Source organism: Leptodactylus fuscus, chromosome 2 (assembly GCF_031893055.1).
Source record: "Leptodactylus fuscus isolate aLepFus1 chromosome 2, aLepFus1.hap2, whole genome shotgun sequence".
NCBI classification, from domain to species: domain Eukaryota; kingdom Metazoa; phylum Chordata; class Amphibia; order Anura; family Leptodactylidae; genus Leptodactylus; species Leptodactylus fuscus.
The window spans coordinates 252,342,763-252,361,434 of NC_134266.1; the positions used below are offsets into that span (position 1 = coordinate 252,342,763).

The 18,672-nt window shown below is 43.9% G+C and overlaps 1 protein-coding gene across 1 annotated transcript in view; it reads left to right on the top strand.

The window, feature by feature from the left end:
• The first annotated feature begins 457 nt into the window (after positions 1–457).
• MICU2 (mitochondrial calcium uptake 2) overlaps positions 458–18,672 on the top strand; it is a 197,180-nt gene continuing 178,965 nt past the window's right edge. Inside the window, exon 1 of the mRNA XM_075266068.1 lies at positions 458–659. Coding sequence (XP_075122169.1) covers positions 462–659 — 198 coding nt within the window. The 5' untranslated portion in view covers positions 458–461. The remainder of the gene's footprint in view (positions 660–18,672) is intronic.

The window sequence follows — 18,672 nt, forward strand, 5'->3', positions numbered from 1 at the left end:
GTAAGCCACGGTATAGGATATAAGCCACTGAGGAGCCATATTATCACTTGCATTACATCAGGTCACTTTCCTTTTCATAGAATTTGATATGTTAACCTTGTAAGCCTCTGTATATAATACATAGTACAGTATAGGGCAACTAATGTATGTCTCCATACAACCCAGGTGTGAATGAGCACTAAGCGTTTTAGTTCTTAGAGGAATTCTCATTGCTGCTGCGGTTACTCCAGCAGTGCTCTCCTGTGTGTACACGTATTCATAATGGTGCGGTTTCACACGCCGTGCACACTCGCATCCTCAGTGTAAAGCCGCACAGTCTGCACACTATGCCATCCCGCCAGGTGAGCGGCAACACCGCGCAGGTAGCATCACGTGACCACCCGCTGTGACGTCACACACTCGCCAGGTGACTGCTTCTCGCGAGAGCCGAGCGTCCAGTGACAGCTGACACTTCCGGGAAAATGGCGGCCTGGAGAACGGGATTCCCTGGTTTTGCTCGTAAATTGGTGGCCCTTGGGGGCCCTGGAATACGGATAACGCCGAGAGTGACTCGGCTGGCTGGAGTGGCCCTTGTCGGAGCTGGGGCCGTGTATTCTGGGGTGCAGCTAATGAAGAAGAGTGGATACCAGAGCCCGGGAGTGCTGCGGGTGTGCGCCCAGGTGAGGGGGCCGGGGGTGCGGGTGCTCTGGTGTGACAGGACATGGCTGATATGTTTGTGGACGTGTCTGTGGGTATAGAGGTGTCAGCAGCTGTGGAGGAACCACAAGTCCAAGCATACCATGCACCTATTCCTTCATATGATTGGCTCGTTCATTGAGTGGTTGGACTTGATCAGTGGGGGCCAATCTGCCCCCCCCCCCCCAATAATCCTGAGAACAGTCCTGTGTGACTGGAGCCGAGGCCTGACCGGTGTGCTGCGGGGACAAGGGACCCCTATAGTGATTGTATGCCGGCTCCCCCTGGACATATATGTATCACCTATCCTGCAGACTGATTCTATATATCCAATAGAAAAGTTGTAACCATGGGATAGCCCTTCAATAATAACAGTAATATTTATAACCGGTGATTATAAAGTATCTGCGTTTCATATAACCCTACCTGATAGAAAGCTGCACCTGCATGTACAACTTTATTCTATTCTTATGTAGTATAGAGAATGGAACAGCTTTACAAATGGTCTTGATTGAAGAAGTTCAATTGTATACATATGTACGTCTCCATGGTGACAGACAACAAACAAGCCCTGTGTAGTCTGATCCTGCTGTTATGTCTCGCTCTACATATAAGGCTGCTATCAGACAACCGAGGTGCAAAGTGGCCTTGAAAATGTCGTCGTCTTGCATCCCATTTTCACAGATCTGCCTTAAATTTGAGACTATAGAAAGATCTGTGGAAACTGCCAAAAATAGGACATGATCTATATTTTGCCCATGATGGAAATAGCCCCCATTCAGCGACAATGGATTTAATGCTGCTGTGTGACGTCCATTGTAAAAATGGATGGCGTACGGCCATTTATCATTGGCATTTGAATGCAGCTTTAGAGGGTGGTTGGGATGAATAAACCTGCTACAAAAACAGTTGTACAGAGCAGCAGTGGGTGCAAGTGAGTGAGAAAGGGTCTGCACTTCTGGAACGAAACATTGCTATGGAATAAATCCTTTGCTGCAATATATATATATATATATATATATAATATATATATATATACAGTATATGTATTTATATGGCACTGTACAAAAGTTTGTCAGATGTTGGAAAATTGCTGGAGAATAATAATGTTTTTAAGTGCTAATAGTTTACTTTTGTCAATTAAGAAAATGAAGTGAATGAAGAAAAGAAGAATCTAAATCCCATCAATATTTGGTGTGACCTTTACCCTTTGGAGGAGGACTCCTGGAAGTGATGATGTGACCCCCACAGAGCCCTCCACATCCAGTGTGGCTGGAATTACATCATCAGCCAGAAGGATTGGAGCAAGCCTACAGCCACAGAAGATGGCGAGAACAACACTCCTGCAGAGTTCCTTCAAAAACTGTCTGCAAATGTCCCAAGAAGAAATGATGGAAAGCAAAGTGCAAAGGTCACTCCAAATATTGATGGGATTTACATTACTCCCATCCCAGGATTTCTGCTGTCCTCTTGTCTCTTCTTCCCTCCACTTCTGGTTTTCAGCTCCCGCTTGCTGTAAAAGGCGCAGTTATCTCTGGATTTACATGCACAGATAAGAGACCTTGCTAAAGAAACTTATCTAGCCCTTATTAGAGAATGAAAGCAGAGTGTGCAGTGATAGAAGAGAATATAGATGGCCTGGAGTCATCATCCTAACCTGTGAGGAGGACTGTAACGTAGGGAACCAGCTATAAAAAAAGAGGGAGAAATGTAGCTGAGAAACAGAAAGATAGATAAAGCAATGTATTGGGTAAACACATCCGTTAGATTCAGCTATGGTATATAGATTCAGAATCTATTGCTTGAGATGAAATATCCGTTTAATTGGCTAAAATACACAGTATACACTTGTGTTTGTGAAAGCATTCTTTCTTTGCAGTATTTTCCACACCTACCTAAAACCTTTGCCCAGTACTGTTTATGTCTGAAGTGGTCTTCAGCTGTCCTAGAGCCGTCGGCTTGGTTTGGATTATCTGTTATGTTGTGTTGTTATCATTTTAATTTGCAGTAACAGTATGGGCATAAAAACGTATCCTTACAATGGTGGGCCTGCAAGTCACATGAGTTCCTGGTCACTGAGTGTGGCGCTGCACTATGGACAGAGTGAGAGGAGATATATGAGGCTACCTTGTTTGTGTGTGATGAGAGGTGAAGCAGGTGGAGTACAGAAGTGTCATATGTGCATGTGGCGAATGACTGGAGAAGCTGCAGCACTAACTGGCCTGGTCTGTATGATTGGCAAACCTCGCTTTAGCTGTGGCTACTGAGATCCTGTGTGATGGTTATACGGCCAAACAAAGCAGTTTTGATAAAGCAATGCATTTAGGAAAAGTCTTAAATCCACATAAACTAGCAATATAGATAGGATCCTTGTGATGGGACAACCCCTTTAAGTGGAACTGCCTGTCTGAGAAGCATACCCGATCAAAGGTCTCCATGAGTATTGCAAGCAGTATATAGTGTACCCCACTGAGAGCAATTTGCAATGGATCTGGGTCTACCACCATAATAATAAATGCACAATAAGAGTGCCCCCCCCCAAAAAAAAAAAAGAAAAAAAGAAAAGGTATTTAAAATTTAGCTTTTAATGAGCTTTAGTAAAACATAGGGCAAAGGACGGCCCCTATAGTATCTGTGACAATAGTAGTGTTAATAGTAATGGTGCAGATACTAGACACCTGCAGGTTGTTGTGTTGGCATCTGCACGGTTTATTGGCTTGTATGGTTCTACACTGGTTATTCTTCATTATATTGAGTGGTATGTACAGTATCAGTTTACATTGTGCGGTTAATTCCTACATAGGACCGCTGTACAACAGTCAGAGCTGGATCTTATATTATTTTGCCTATACAGGTTTTGCTTGTAAGCGCCTTGTTTAGTTTAAGGCTCTGGTCACACTTGGGCCAGTCACATTAGGACCCATTTCACTTGGTTAAAAACAGGAAGATAAGATATTAGTGTGAACAGAGCCTATATTTCTTATCCTGCCTTATTTTGTCCTTTTTGCCAGAGGTCGTGCAGTGTCCTATAGAGTATATATTGTTTACAATAGAAGACAGACATTGGAGCAGGATGCTGAACAAAAAATGTCTCCTTCTCAATCTTCCCGGGTCTCCAGTTCAGACTGTGCAGATTTGAGCCTATTCAGTTTTGGAAACCCAGCAAGTATTCCACAGCGGGGAGACGGGGGAGTCAGAAAATGAAGAGGAATCTGAGGCGGATGTTACTTTCCGCCATGTGAACATACCCAGGAGGGAGAAGTTGCTGCATAACAAGCAGTGACTACTGAAAGGCCATCTCCGTGTAATAGTTCACATGTTCTAGTTGCATGTCTGGCTGGTGGGAGCTTCCTATGTGAAAGGGGTTGTCTGTGGAGCCCCTCCCTCATTGATAGCATGTATTCATATATTTATCATTCTTTTTCCAGTACCTCTAGTTGAAAAGAAACTTCATCCATCTCCTCCATTGTACTGTGTAACTGAGTGCTTGTCTGTAACCGTGCAGTCACATAGCTCTGTGCAGGAGCTGTAGACACTAAACGGAGGTCGATATTTATTTATATATAAGGTTGACCTGGTGCCTTCATGGACCCATTCATATCCTTCAGTGAGTTCTGACCGTAGAATGGACAGTTATAGGACCTGTCCTGAGATTAGCTCTGTACGCGTGATAGTACATGATCCCGTGTGTGGGCTCCTTAAATTATAATGGGTCCGTGTACTACCCGTTAATAACACGTCTATCGCACATACAATGCACATTTTTTTTCCGTATAGCATTACTTCTTATTTTTGGTACTGAATCAGAGATGGGACGTCTCCGAGCCGGCCATTAATGTATATAGATATTTCTGTATATGTGTCTGTCTTCATGGGGCGGCGGCAGCAGCATTACTCTCCCTCCCCCAAACCTGATCCTTCCCTTCCCTCTTCAGCTGGTCCATCGTGTTTATTATCGAGCTCGTTTCATGGATATTTCTAAGTGTCGCTTCCAAGGATCAAACCTGCCGCGTCATAAACATAGAAGGAGCAGCTGCTGCTGTAATCCCTCCGCTACCAGCTTAATAAAGCGCCGGGCTCAATCTTTCCTGTTTTTATACTTCAGTTTGATACATGAGATGCCGCAGTTTAGGGATTTTGGAAGTTTGTTTCATATGGATCTTTTATGGGCACAGAATAAATATATAGCGACACGATTTTACCTCATTTGTTGCCTTTTCTCTTCTTTTTTTGTCCTTTACTGTCAGAATTTTCAATTCCTAGTTCTAGGATTTTGGTTTATTATCTTTAGGATACATTTATGTCTTACCTGGACCTAAATTGACTTTTCATATGGATGGTTTATCCACAGGAAGGGCCATTAGTATGTGATCTGTGGGTGGCCGACTCCTGGACCCCGCGCAGATCATCTGTTCTAGCAGCCCCTGGGTGCCCGAAGCTGTTGTGGACAGACATATTCATGTAATAGGAGCGGCACAGCAGCCCCGTCCTCTGCATAGTTGTGGTCCCAGTGAACTGCAGCCACGCTCATATTACTGGAATAAGAATGGCCCCACATCTATATGCAGCTTCCAGCACCCAGAGGCTGCTAAAACTACTGAACTGTGCAGGGTCAGGGTGTCGCGCTATGTGAATAAGTCATCAATATGAAAACTTGATTTCGGTCAGAACAACCCCTTTATGGCTTCATGCATAGTTGGCCTGCAACCCATGTTGTATTATAATGCTTCCATTGACTCGCCCATGTGAGCCTGCGGCAAAACTGGGGACAGGAATAAAAAAGTATTCTTGTCCTACTAATATTATAAATGAGAATGTTTCTGTGTTTGGATGTTTGTTACTCTTTCGCACAAAAATGGCTGAACGGATTTGGATGAAATTTGGCAAATAGTTTGTAACCTGGATTGAAATGTAGCCTACTTTTTATCCCGGTAAATGACATGGCTTCACTACTGTTATGAATTTATGTTCATGTACTATATTAAATTATCTCTCAATGTAAACAACAAGAGCAATGAAGGTAGCCAGAAGTCATAGAGTTCTCCTCAAGCGGAGCTCAGAAGGATTGAGCAAGCTAGGCGCCAAGTGGCTCTTAGAGCAGTTAGAACGCCGGCGTGGGCGGATCATCAATGCGAACAATTCACTCATTATATGGCATCCCAGCGAGCTGCTGAGATACCGGAACAATCACAGGCACGGTGCGAAGAACAGGTTGAGCCGCAGGCCAGCTTGAGAGCTGCCGAAACGCCGGAGTAGGCGAACCATCGACAGCAGCAATTTGCTGAATATAGGTGGATCATCGACGCCAACAACCCGCAGATGAAGTCGCGGACAGAGGCTAGTGTATAATAAAACTATTATATAGCGCATTGGATAGGGACAGAACAGCTGCCTGAGGGTCTCGTCAGATTGGAGGTGGATTTCAGACTACCTTAAATATCCAGTAGACTCCAGTTTAGACAATAGCTAAGCTGGAGTCACTGATGACAGTCCTACCTTGATGTGTCAGAATCAGTCCTCACCCCCACTGAGGAAAAAAAATACCAGGTAAGAAACCGGATATCATGTACATTTTGGACACTGAACCACTAGTAGGTCCTTATAGACTGATAGTATAGTGTCCCAAATTTCTCTATAATATACAGTATGTGTCCAAGGCTGCTCTCAGCTCTTTCATAATTGTTCAGTGAGGCAGCACATCTCAGCTTCACTGCGCATGCGCCTAATGTCTGGCGCATGTATAGTAAAGACAAGGTGTATTCCTCCGGACAGGAACTGGTTTATAGTTATAAACCCTGGGCACAGGTAATGTTAGTATTGTGGGCACCAAACTATAGCTCTGTATCAGATATACATTCCTGGTTCCCTTTAACCCATAATAAAAATAAATAAATAAAAAATATATAAAAAAAAATTTCTGCATGTATTGCAATCTCTTCATGCCGCTTCTCTGACCCCCTTAAACGCCAGCGTATTTCATTCCTGGAGATGTAAACATTGGATGCGTCTATGTGTCATGTCTTTGGCCTGGCGCTCAGTCCTCCGCGCGGTGTTGTGCCTCCCGTCTGTCAGTACATGTACAGCTGGGTCACTTTAATGAGGGTCTCCTGTCAGTCGGAGAACTTGTGCTCGCTGTTTATTTCAGCTCGCTGTCGTAACGTACAGCGCGCACCGGGGTTATTTTTAGATTTCCCTTGTTACCAGAGGGGGAAGTATTTTACCTATGTGATACTTTGTGATGCTACCGGAGGTTTCTGCTCCTGTCCGCAGATGACTTATGTAGTCTTGCGGTTTCTTCTATACAGTAAAGGGTTGTCTAAAATCCTAGAGAATTTGGGCAAAGCCAGACCTGATAAAATAGCAAAGCACTTACCTGTAAGTTCTCCTCCGCTTCAGATAGACGATGAAGACTCTGGTTCGGTGCTGTAATTTATACCAATAAAGGATTTATCCTCACTACTTTGGTCTGTGTATCTACAGCCATAAGGGCCAAAGGCGACTATTAACTATATACACCGAGCGGGACCACTGAGGCCACTAATGTGCATCTGGTGTAGCTTGAGGACCTGAGAGAGATGAATATTAATATAAATATATATTTTTTATTTTATTTTTTTTACATGACCTCTGGCTGGCTTCTATGGGTTTTCCAATTATAAAGGATCTGTTATATCCTTCGACATGTGTTTTTTTTTTTTTTTAATAGAAAATTATTGTATTTATTATCTATTGCAAAAATTGTTGTTGTTTTTTTTTTTTTTTTTTCTTTCTACTGTATTATTCCTCTTTGGAACATGTGAAAAAATTCAGTACTTGCAGTTAGGCCACTGTGTAAGAACGTCCCCCCGAACACTTCTCAACATGTAGAATGGTAGCGCCCAGTTGTCAATTTGTTCATAATCTTTCATGATGAATAATAGAGGAGACTGAGTTAAAGGCAGTCTGTCCAGTGGCAGACCAGTGCCCCGCAGGTCCAACCAACTCCGCAGTTACATAGACTCACCTGTGCCCATGGGGCGTTGCGGCCCAGAGCCTGGGGGCTTGGTCTGGTGGCAGGGGTGTTGCTGGACCACTGTGTCGCTTGCTCTGCGGGTGCTGTGTTACGGTTGTGGCGGTCGATGTGCAGCGCCGCTCCCAGTAGAGTAGGGACCCACTATAAAGAGGTCGCCGTGAAGTGGCTAGTGGGCTTATGCACCTTGATCAATATATATATACTAAGAACCTCATGTTCAGTATTGTAGAATTTGCTGAGAAGCACTAGATCAATTTATAATGTTGGGAGATGCGGGCCATGTCTTTTTCTTTTTTTGAGTGCTCACCGGAATCAACCATTGTTCTCCCGTTGTGAGTCAGTGGCTGAGATATCACTGATATTGTCAATATGCAAATGAGCTATTATTGCTCCAAAGAGATTTACATATGACAAAAAGTGGCAGAGATTCACAAGGGCGAAACTCCATTTGGTTCAGATGACCCTAACCTATCTATCTGCAGGGCTGGGTTGCTATGCTGGCTTCTGCTGACAGATTCCCTTCAAGAGAAAGGATGCTCCAGAATTATATCAAGGTGAATATACCGTATTTTGCGGACTATAAGGCGCACCGGACTATAAGGCGCATTACCCATGAGCGCCTTATAGTCCTGCCTAGGTCCATATATAAGGCGCACCGGACTACAAGGCGCAGCGCTGTCCGGTGCGCCTTATATGATTGAAAGCGGCAGACTTTGCCGGCGGCCGCTTAACCCCCCGCGTGCCAGCCGCTTCTATTCATTTCAATGGTACGCTTCCATTGAAATGAATGGAAGCGCTCGGCACACGAGGAGTTAAAGAACTTCCTTCTTGATCACTTCGGAATAATCTCCTTACCTTTTTACCATAGCCAGCGCCGCCTTCTTCCGCAGCTCCGTCTCTGTCTTCTTTGGGCCTCATGGATGACGCATGCGCAGTCGGCTCTAACAGGCTCTCGCAGCCAGAGCCGACTGCGCATGCGTCATCCATGAGGCCCAAAGAAGACGACACGGAAGGCGCGAACACAGCTCAGGGAGAAGGCGGCGCTGGCTATGGGAAAGGTAAGAGACGAATAGTCTTTTAAGGCTATTCCGACGTGGTTAGGGGGAAGAGGTTCTTTTAATGGTAGAATCTAGAGTTGAGCGAGTACTGTTCGGATCGGCTGATCTGAACAGTACTCGCTCATCTCTAGTAGAATCTCTTTAAGCAGCGGCCGCCGGCAAAGTCTGCATGCCGCTTCCATACATTACAATGAGAGCGCGCTATTCAAATAGTTAGAGATGAACGAATACTATTTGAATAGCGCGCTCCCATTGCAATGTATGGAAGCGGCATGCAGACTTTGCCGGCGGCCGCCGCTTAACTCCTCGCGTGCCGCCGCTTCAAGCCTTATATAAGGCGCACCGGACTATAAGGCGCACTTTCGATTTCTGAGGAAATCGAAGTATTTTATGTGCGCCTTATAGTCCGGAAAATACGGTAAGTATTTTATAGAACAGACTTGTCAGGAAAGGTAACAGATCCTTAAAGAGTTAAAGAGCCTTAGGGGGATTCTAAGTGGGTCCTCTCTCCGGATTTCCTGCCGTCAGCACACGTCCATCATTCTGACTGATAGAGACTGTTCTAATGAAACTTTTGCTGTATTTGTAATTGCTGTGTACAGAATCGATGTGTCATGATAAAGATGCTGACTCAGCAGGAATTCTAGCCGGCGTACTTTCCCGTGTGGTTTGATTTGGTGGCCATCTTTAGTGAGGGCAGAGCGTGTTATGTTGGGCTGCTGACTTGTACTATTCTTACGGCAGATGCTGATGACATAGTTGTGAAATAATTGCAGTAGGTGCGCCCCCGGCCGCTGAGGGATAAATTAGTGACTTGTGAATTTTGAGCTCACAACAGCTGTGGTATTTAAATATGGCGCTGGGATCCATTAAATACGCATTAAAGAGACACATCACAATATGGAGTGCAAGCTTTCATAGGAACGGGATGTGTCTGTGGCAGCAGCATTGGAGACTGTCGGGATGTAAAGGGATATCGGCATCATGTACCAGTCTTCAGAAGCGCGAAGTCTTAAGTCATCAGGGTGGAAGACGTGAAGAATATAGCTGTGTGCTCAGGCTGGATGAGTAGAGGAATAAAGGGGTTGTCCAGCTTGGAAACCCTTTTCTTATATATCCTATTAAAGGGGTTGTCCAGGATAAATGCCATACACGGGGCCGGGGCTTGTCTTAGGAGTCGGTAGGCCAAACCACCAGCTCCCGCTCCGACTCTAGTATATTTATACGTTTCTGCTCCAATTCTGACTCCTTTATAAATAGCCATGGTCAGACAGAAGCCGTAAAGATGCTCATTCCAAAACTAATCATTGATTCCTAATATGTAAGAATCTATACATCTAATTATTCTATAAGATCGATAATTGTGTAGTATAACTAAAAATAATCATTTTATTTTGATAACTGAGTCTGTAACTTTTTTTTTTTTTTTTTTTTCCCCCACTTAGAATTGTTCCTGACGCAGTTTCCGCAAATCCGACTCCACAGCCCAGGCCAGGGGTGGTGTTTAAAAAAAAAAAAAATGATACTGAACAACCCCTAGTGCTCTGCTCGATCAGTTCATCCCCCATTTTCTCCAGTGCCTGGTCCAGCCAAGGCCAGAAAGGAAGAGGCACAGGTGACCATTGTGACCATATCACCTCTAATATGTCACCGGTTCCCTACTTGTAACTGTTGAGGCCAGTGATTGATCGCAACTGGACTTGGCTGGGGAGGAAGCAAATGCAAGGAGAACATGCAGATTCCTTGCAGATGTTGTCCTTGGTGGCATAAGAACCAAGGACTCCATAGGTCTATGATGCTAACCACTTAGCCGCTGTGTTTCCATTGGTCCGGTGCCCTGCAATCTCATAGTGTGTCTCCTTGTCCTGTGGATACAGGATAGTAGTGGGAATCACAGTATATGAAGCCTGTGAGTAGTGCAATGAAGTCCATGACTGGCATAGATTTCAATTATGAAAGTGAGAATGCCAGGAAAAGTTTTAATCCTCTATCTGTGGGGGGCTGACTGCTAAGACCCCCATAATCCTGAGAATGAGGGGCTCCAAAGGTCAGATTCACAGTCCAGGTCAATAAGATCCTCAATATGACTCCCATGGACCTGCTTTGATCGTTTGACCTCCTGTCCATACAGATGACTCTGGCCCAGTTTTACTATTGTGGTTCAGTCTAGATACTGGAACAAACATGGCGTAGCTAGCATTGATGAAAATTTTTCGACTTGCCAGACGTGTAGTTGTGGATTCTCAGAAAAATCGGGAGTGGCTGAAAATGTGCCACAGTGCACCTACATTACACTAAGATTGGGATGTAAACTTCTGACTTAATGTAAGCCAAGTAAAATGTGACATAAACTTAGACCAGACAGTGTAAAGATACGCCAGATTTATCATCCAGCATCAGTCACTGTGATAAATCTGGCACATTTTTAGACTGCCTGTCTAAATGTACACTGTCGGACTATTAGTAAATCTGGGCCACTGTATGCAAAAGAGGGGAGCCTGTAACTTTACAATAAAACTGTACGTTTAGAAACATGCCACATACAGGTTCAATTTAAAAGAAAGGGGACAATTTTTTTACGGGTGGACATCTTTAAAGGTAGCCTACCACCTCCCCTAACCATAGTGAACTACAGCCACTACACTACAGAGCACTTTACAATGTGTGAGAAGGTGACAGGCAGAGTATTGGAGTCCCGGTATATCAGCCCCATGTTTCTGACTTATGTGTGATCCAGGGCGGGTCTTGAATAGGCCTCAGTCCCAGATGTGGGTCCTGAGGCTTGTTACTGGGCCATAAAAGGCTGCAGAGCCTGCACTTCAGGGCAGATCCTGGGAGGGAGAGGAGGTGCCTGGGTCTGTCCTGACACACTGAGTCTGGTGAGACTGTATTGTGCTACTTTTTGTTCATGTGGTTGGTAGTAAGCCACACGTATAGTTAGATTTTTACTGTTTAGTTAGCGGTCGGACGAGCAGGGTTTTATTCGCCGTTTTGCCTGAAGATAATCCTGTATTTTATTTTGCTTATTCTGTGCCTGATGTGAAGGTATATTCATTTATTTTTTTTTCCAAATAAACCTGTTTGCACCAGACATTGTGTCCCTGTCTCTGACTGCTTGGGTCCGCACCATTGCTGCTACTAAGCTACCTTCCCCACAAGTGATAAACAACATACCTCTGTTATTTATGTCACTTTTGTAAATTTAGAGAAAAACAACTTTGAAGTCTTATTTAGATGGGTCAGTTGGTGTACTGGGGGTGGGCCTTCTACTCTGCTTTTCAAGTAGGATTGGTGTTGGGGAGGATCTACTCCCACTGCATTGGGTGACACATGTAGGAAATGGTAGGCATCAGTGTCAAAAAGTAGTGCTCCATGGAGCTGAAGGCCCGCCCCAATGCAGCAACCACCTAAGACGTCAAAGTTGTTTTTCTCCAGATCTACAAAAATGATGCACATAAAAAAGGTATAGTGTTTATCACTGTAATGTGCTCTGTAACAGGATAGGGACATATCATTATATTTGAGGAAAGGTGGTAGATTCCCTTTAAAAGGAGTCTATTACTTCCCCCAGCTACTTTAAACCACTCCCATAGTGCTGTAGATGCTGTTAGCAGCATACCGAACAGAATTACCTTACGTATGTTTCAGAGCCCCAGGGATGCAGAGGAAATTCTTTATTCAAATGAGGATCTTTGAGCACAGGGGGAGTTTCTTCTATTACTGAGCACAGATGCATCATCACTGTACATGGCCATCCTGCATTCCGCTCTTCCCCCTGGGCAGTGTGAGTTGATCCTTCCAGTGTCAGTTGAGGAGGAGCTGAATGCAGGATGGGCGTGTTTAGTGATGATACAGCAGTGCTCAGTGATAGAAGGAAACTCCCCTTTTTCAAAGATCCTCATTTGAATAAAGAATAAGGGCCTCTTCACACGGAGTATACGCTGGCTGATTCCGTACCGAATCAGCGGCGTTTAAAACATTCCATTGCTTTCTATGGGAGCCGGCATACGTGCGCTCCCCATAGAAATGAATGGACTGCTTTTTTCCATTCATTTCTATGGGGAGCGCACGTATGCCGGCTCCCATAGAAAGCAATGGGATCTGTTTTAAACACCACTGATTCGGAACGTTTACACGTTCGGAATCAGCCAGTGTATCCTCCATGTGAAGGGGCCCTAAAAGTGCTTTTTCGCTGCATCCCCAGAGCTGTGAAACTTAAGAAAGGTATGGTTTTTATTCGGCTAATAGGATCTACAGCACTATGGGAGTGGTTTAAGGTAGCTGGTGGAAGTGATAGACTCCCTTTAAGCTGTCAGTGCTGTCTATTACCAACAGTAGAACCATGAATGCAGCTCTGAAGTATAATGCATATTGTAAAGCTTAGTCTGTTTAATTATTTAATATTTTTGCAGGCTGATCAGGCAACGCTGAAACACGTGCACTACTAGCATTTTCTGTCCGCAGACATTGGACACATGTTCATGGCGATGCACTGGATTTCATTAAGTCACTAAGAAGGTTTTTGGACTTGGAGCTGAATTTTGTAGCATTTTCTCCCCTGTGATGTGAGGCTGATAATGGAGGCCTCGCAGGCACTAATCAGCGGCGTTCCTCTCCTCTCTGATTGTGTTTGTGATACTGCTGTAGACATGCTGGACCGGCCAAATCTTACCAGCTCGGCTGTACTGTAAACAATAAGAGAGTCGATCCGGGAAGCAGAGAGCATATATGAATCCTAAAACACCCTGATTAAAGGTTTTATGTAGCAATGCAAATTAATCGCAGCTTTTGGGGATTCTTATGTGTTGGACTGGAGCGTGAAATGAAAAGGATCTGTATTAAACTGCCTGTGCCAAGTCATCAGTGAGCGTATTAGAGGAGAGCGGCTAATGGGAGCGTTCAGAGCGCTTTATAGTCCTCCGACCCCTTCTGCACAGCAGTGGGGTTTTTTACTGTTTCACCATTTCATAGCATTATTTTTAGAGTAGTTATCAAAAAGGACCGCCCGCTTTTACGACTTAATTGTTTACGAAAATAGTCTTATGACATTGAATTATCCCTCTGTTGTGCCTCCTGGAAATGAATAAATGGTTGTGACTAGAGATGAGCGAGTACTGTTCGGATCAGCCGATCCGAACAGCACGCTCCATAGAAATGAATGGATGCACCTGGTACTTCCGCTTTGACGTCGGCCGGCCGCATACCCCCCGCGTGCCGGCTACGTCCATTCATTTCTATGCGAGCGTGCTGTTCGGATCGGCTGATCCGAACAGTACTCGCTCATCTCTAGTTGTGACCCATTGGGATGTAGCCCTACACACTCTGATATTGTCCAATCCATGCTGACACAGACAGCCTATGTAGGGGCATTTGCTTATCATGAGGGGAATAGTAACAACTAGCTGTAAAATTTAACAGAGGAACCATACCACTCAGGGTTAAAGGGTAACTAACATTCGAACAACTTGTGGTTTTTGGGGCAGCATTTATGTCTTAAATAATACATATTTTAATATACATTATTGGCAGATTTGGGCTCCTTTTTATGAACTCCTGCACTGAAATCCACATTGCCCGGTTTCTCTATTGCTAACTGAAATCTATATATTGCTGCTTGCTCTGCACAGTTCATCAGGCTCCTGAATAGTGCAGGGAAGTGGGGGCCACACACATCAGGCATGTCTCGGGAATTGTACACACAGAACAGTGATGTGGATCTCGGCTCTCATATGGCACCAAGATCACCGTTCTGTGAGTAATAACAAATGAACCAGTTGAAGACAAAAATCGCTCATTTATGTAGTTCCTCCCAGTCCTGACTGTTTTCTAATGGTGATTCCTCTGAAAATGTAATGGCTACAACTGTGATCTTGGTGCCATATGAAAGCAGAGACTCTATTCTTTCATGTGACTCCCAAATCACAGTTCTACATTGTAAAATATATAGAGATATATGTTTGAATTGACCTCCCACCATCCATCCTCCGTTTCCCTGCGCTATACATGAACCTGTCTACCTGTTCACCATGTATAAGCTTTGAACAGATTTCAGGTAGCAATACATCAAAGTGTATTTCCGTACGGGATTTCACAGAAAGGAGCCAAAATGTTATTAAATATGAAGTATATTACAATGTAGTAATACAATATTAATGTCACAAATGCTGCCAAAAATCATGTTCAAAGGCACGTCTTCGAGCAGCACTGGCAAATCATCCTACAGAAATGCACTGTGTCGATCTATCTGCAGCGCCGCCACGGTGCATTTCTGGTCACATGTTCATTAATAAAAAACGCTTTGTATACCGGATAAAGACCACCCTTTCATTTTGTGTACTTACTTTCCAGACATCCTGTAGATTTCCTGTTCCTTTTGTAACCATTCTTGGCTTTGGCTCAAAAACCGCAGCAAAATCTGCAACTGCGTTTCCACAGTATGGTGCGTCAGCCTTACACCAGAAAACAGGCGTAGATGGCTTAGTAAATTCCCCGCACTGGCTATATTGATGTCTGATACTGACCTCTCTTGTGTAAGCGCCTGTCACTTCTTTATCTACAGCTTATTGGAGTAGAAGGATCACTTGCTGTAGGCTACGAATGAAACCGTATGACCCACGCACCGTCTATCTGTATTTTATGTGACCCCTGCGTTTTCCTGGTGAATTTCAAGCATCACATCATTTAGCTTTGCAATAGAATATAATTGCATTTTTCCCAATTTTGCACACAAGTGATCTATTGGTTTGTATGAGCTCACATATTTAATGTCCGCATTTGTCAAATATGCCTAATTTGTGCCCACATACTCTGATTTAATACTTTTAGCGAAAACACATGTTCCTTGCAACGTGATAGGTTTGAGCGCAGAGCGTTTCTAACGGCGATCCTCTAATGCAACCCATGTGTATGAGGATGAACGGAAAGGTATCCTAGATTTTAGACTAAGCATGTCATCTACCACGCCACTGTTGTGATCTGGAAGGTTATGTCCATTGATTTGAAGCAGGCCGCTCGTGAGTAAAAAGTTATATTAATAGAAAAAATGTAACGCTGAGGTTAAAACCAAAACACCTTTACATTACACACATCTGTTTTCTGATGACCAGCGTGGGCTTCTCTCCAAATGCAAGCTAACTTGACCTACAAAGCCACGGTAAAATATACTAAGTAGCGCCGAGCCACGTCGAAGGGTCATTGTCGTTTTGTGAACCCGGTAGCTAAAAAGCCCCTCTAAATTCTAAAACAATGGGGCTGAATAACATCAGCGTTCAGGTCCCGCTCTATCTGTAGAGCTGATTTCAGGCAATATATTGCTTATTTTCAGAGTAGGTTCAAATGTAAACAATTCCAGGTTTTTAATCAGTTCTCAGGGTCTCAAGTCAGTGATTTCTGTAAAATGCCATAAAACCATGTGACAGATTTAGCCTCTTCTCCAGTGTTTGAAGCAGGGTCAAAGGCGCATACATCTGGGGCCATTCGGTAGTGTAAAGCCACAAAGGAATTTGTGGGTAGCCCACAGACAGATACAGTGCAGGAAAATGAAGAGGAATTCCTCTTCATTTTCCATGGTGTGCACTTATCCTAATGGTTAGTAAGGGCATGTTCACACGGTAGAAATTGAAGAGGAATTCCTCTTTGTTTTCCTCCACCAGCATTTTCGGCACGGTCTAGCCGAGACAGGGTGCCAATGAAGGGCATCGCAGAATCTGTGGTAGGACGCTTCTTTTTTCCCACGTTCTTCTGCTATCTCTGCCTTCTATTAAAAACAATGGGAGGCGGATTCGGAGGCGAAATCCACTCCCAAATCTGCGGCATATTCCTCCGCGTGAGCACAGCCTAATACTTACTGAAATGTTCTATGAATACATGATCAGTGCTAGATTGGTCGAGATCCAACCATGAGAATCACCGCCAGTTGACGCCAGGCCTGTGGAGTTCGAAAAAAGTTGCAGACTTCAGCTGTATAATGAAATGATGAATTATTTTTAATTCTAGTATACAATTATTAATATTGTACAATTAATTAGCTGTATAATTTGTTACATATTTGCTTTATTAGGAATTCAGTCACTAGCTTGTTCATGAATTGGACATGACCATTGGCTGACCATGGCCTACTGACTCCACAATCCTAGTTATCCCTTTACAATTCTGGACACGAACCTTGGAGTGTTTTATCCCTTTACAACCTCAGATACAAACCTTGGAAGGTTTCAGCCCTTGTTTCGATATGCCCGAGCTGTGGAGATGGAGTGAGCTATGGATGGGGTCAAAGTTAGGAAGATAGAAAATGTGCTTTCCCCCTATTGTAATGAACAATATTGTAATGATTCTGGTATGCATGTTTTGGGGACATCAGGAGAGACAACTGTTGACTGAGTAGATGCAATGGAAGAAGGACAACCCGTAATGGGATTGTAGTTGAAGGAACCGCGCTTCACCGCAACTAATGTCAAAGTCGCCTTTTTGGTCAAAGCAATCACACAATGCATTTAAGGGTATGTCACTCCTTTATTAGTGGGTTACTGTCGTTGCTTCGTGTCACAAACGTGTCAATAACTCGATAATGAATAAAGCTATGTTAAAAATCAGCACATCAATAAAAAAAAAATCAGTTTTTCTTGTGCAATTCTCCGTGTGTTTGATGTGTCGCATGACCCATTCCCATTGGAAAAAGTAAAGGTGAATCCAAAATAACGGATTTGCAGATAGCCGCCATGGGCGTCACCCAGCCTCAAATGTTTCCCCCTCCCATGTACTAATATGCCACAATCGGGAAGGTGATATCAGCAACCACTTCCATTTTATCTAGGTGTTTCCATATTTATGGCCCACCCTGTATAATAAATGAAGGCCCAGGGGAGGAGAGCAAAAATAAGAAAACACTATTACTCACCTCTCCTGATCAATAGTGTGGCTCCCAAGAAGTAGTCACACCACAACCCAGGGGAGGTGAGTAACAAGTTTTTTTTTTTTTTTTTTTTTTTTGCTTTCTCACCTCCCCATGGACCCATGGAGAATAGTAGCTGTTCTGGTTTGGATATTTTTGGCCCAAAACGGCCTTATGAATGTTGTTATAAACCCCCCCCCCCCGTAAAGGTCATCGGTTATCCAGGTTGACATTCGTGTTTATTTTTTTTATTGCCCAGCCCCAACATACAGGGCAAATGCACCAGAGCTATACTGCCAAGTACTGGTGTTAAATTTGGGACAATGGTCTTGTTTTAGGCTCAAGCCAAATTAGAAAACCCTGGGCCGCTGGGGTGAGCTAAAATAAGAGACAGTGCCGGTACTCTTCCATTCCTGGTCCTCCGTTCTGCCATCGGGTCCCTGAAAATACTGCAAATTCCTCTTACACTGCTGGACGGCAGACTCACTAGGATTTTTCTGTGACTGCCTCCGCTGCTTACCGGGCTTGCTGGAATTTGTGTCTTGAAGATGTGCATATTTTATGTCTCCAATGTCATCTCGCAAGTCTTTACCAATAACAGTCATTAAAAAGATCACAAGCCCGTATCCAGCGTCGCTGACATATGGACATCACCATGTCAGTGCTTATAATAGATTATGGTATAGTTAGCCTGGAATCCTCCAAGTGACGACAGAGGTAGTGTACGCCGTGGACAGGGCTGCGCTGGGCTCATAACATTAGAGACGTGATATACATTTCACTATTTTATGAGGCTGTGATATTTATATGCGCTGCTATTGAGAATATCTGCATTGTCTCTCGTTTCGTCTGCCGCACCGTCATTGCATAGAAGGTTTACTTTATATAGGTTTTGTTCTGTCATTGCTGGGGGGATTGGGCTGGCTTCATCTATTGTTTGCGCGTTAGTATTAATAGAAACCAGAATGAATAATTTACATTATATTTTTTGATAAGGTAGAAAGGATCTAATGTGGGTGTATAATGTTGTGGTACCA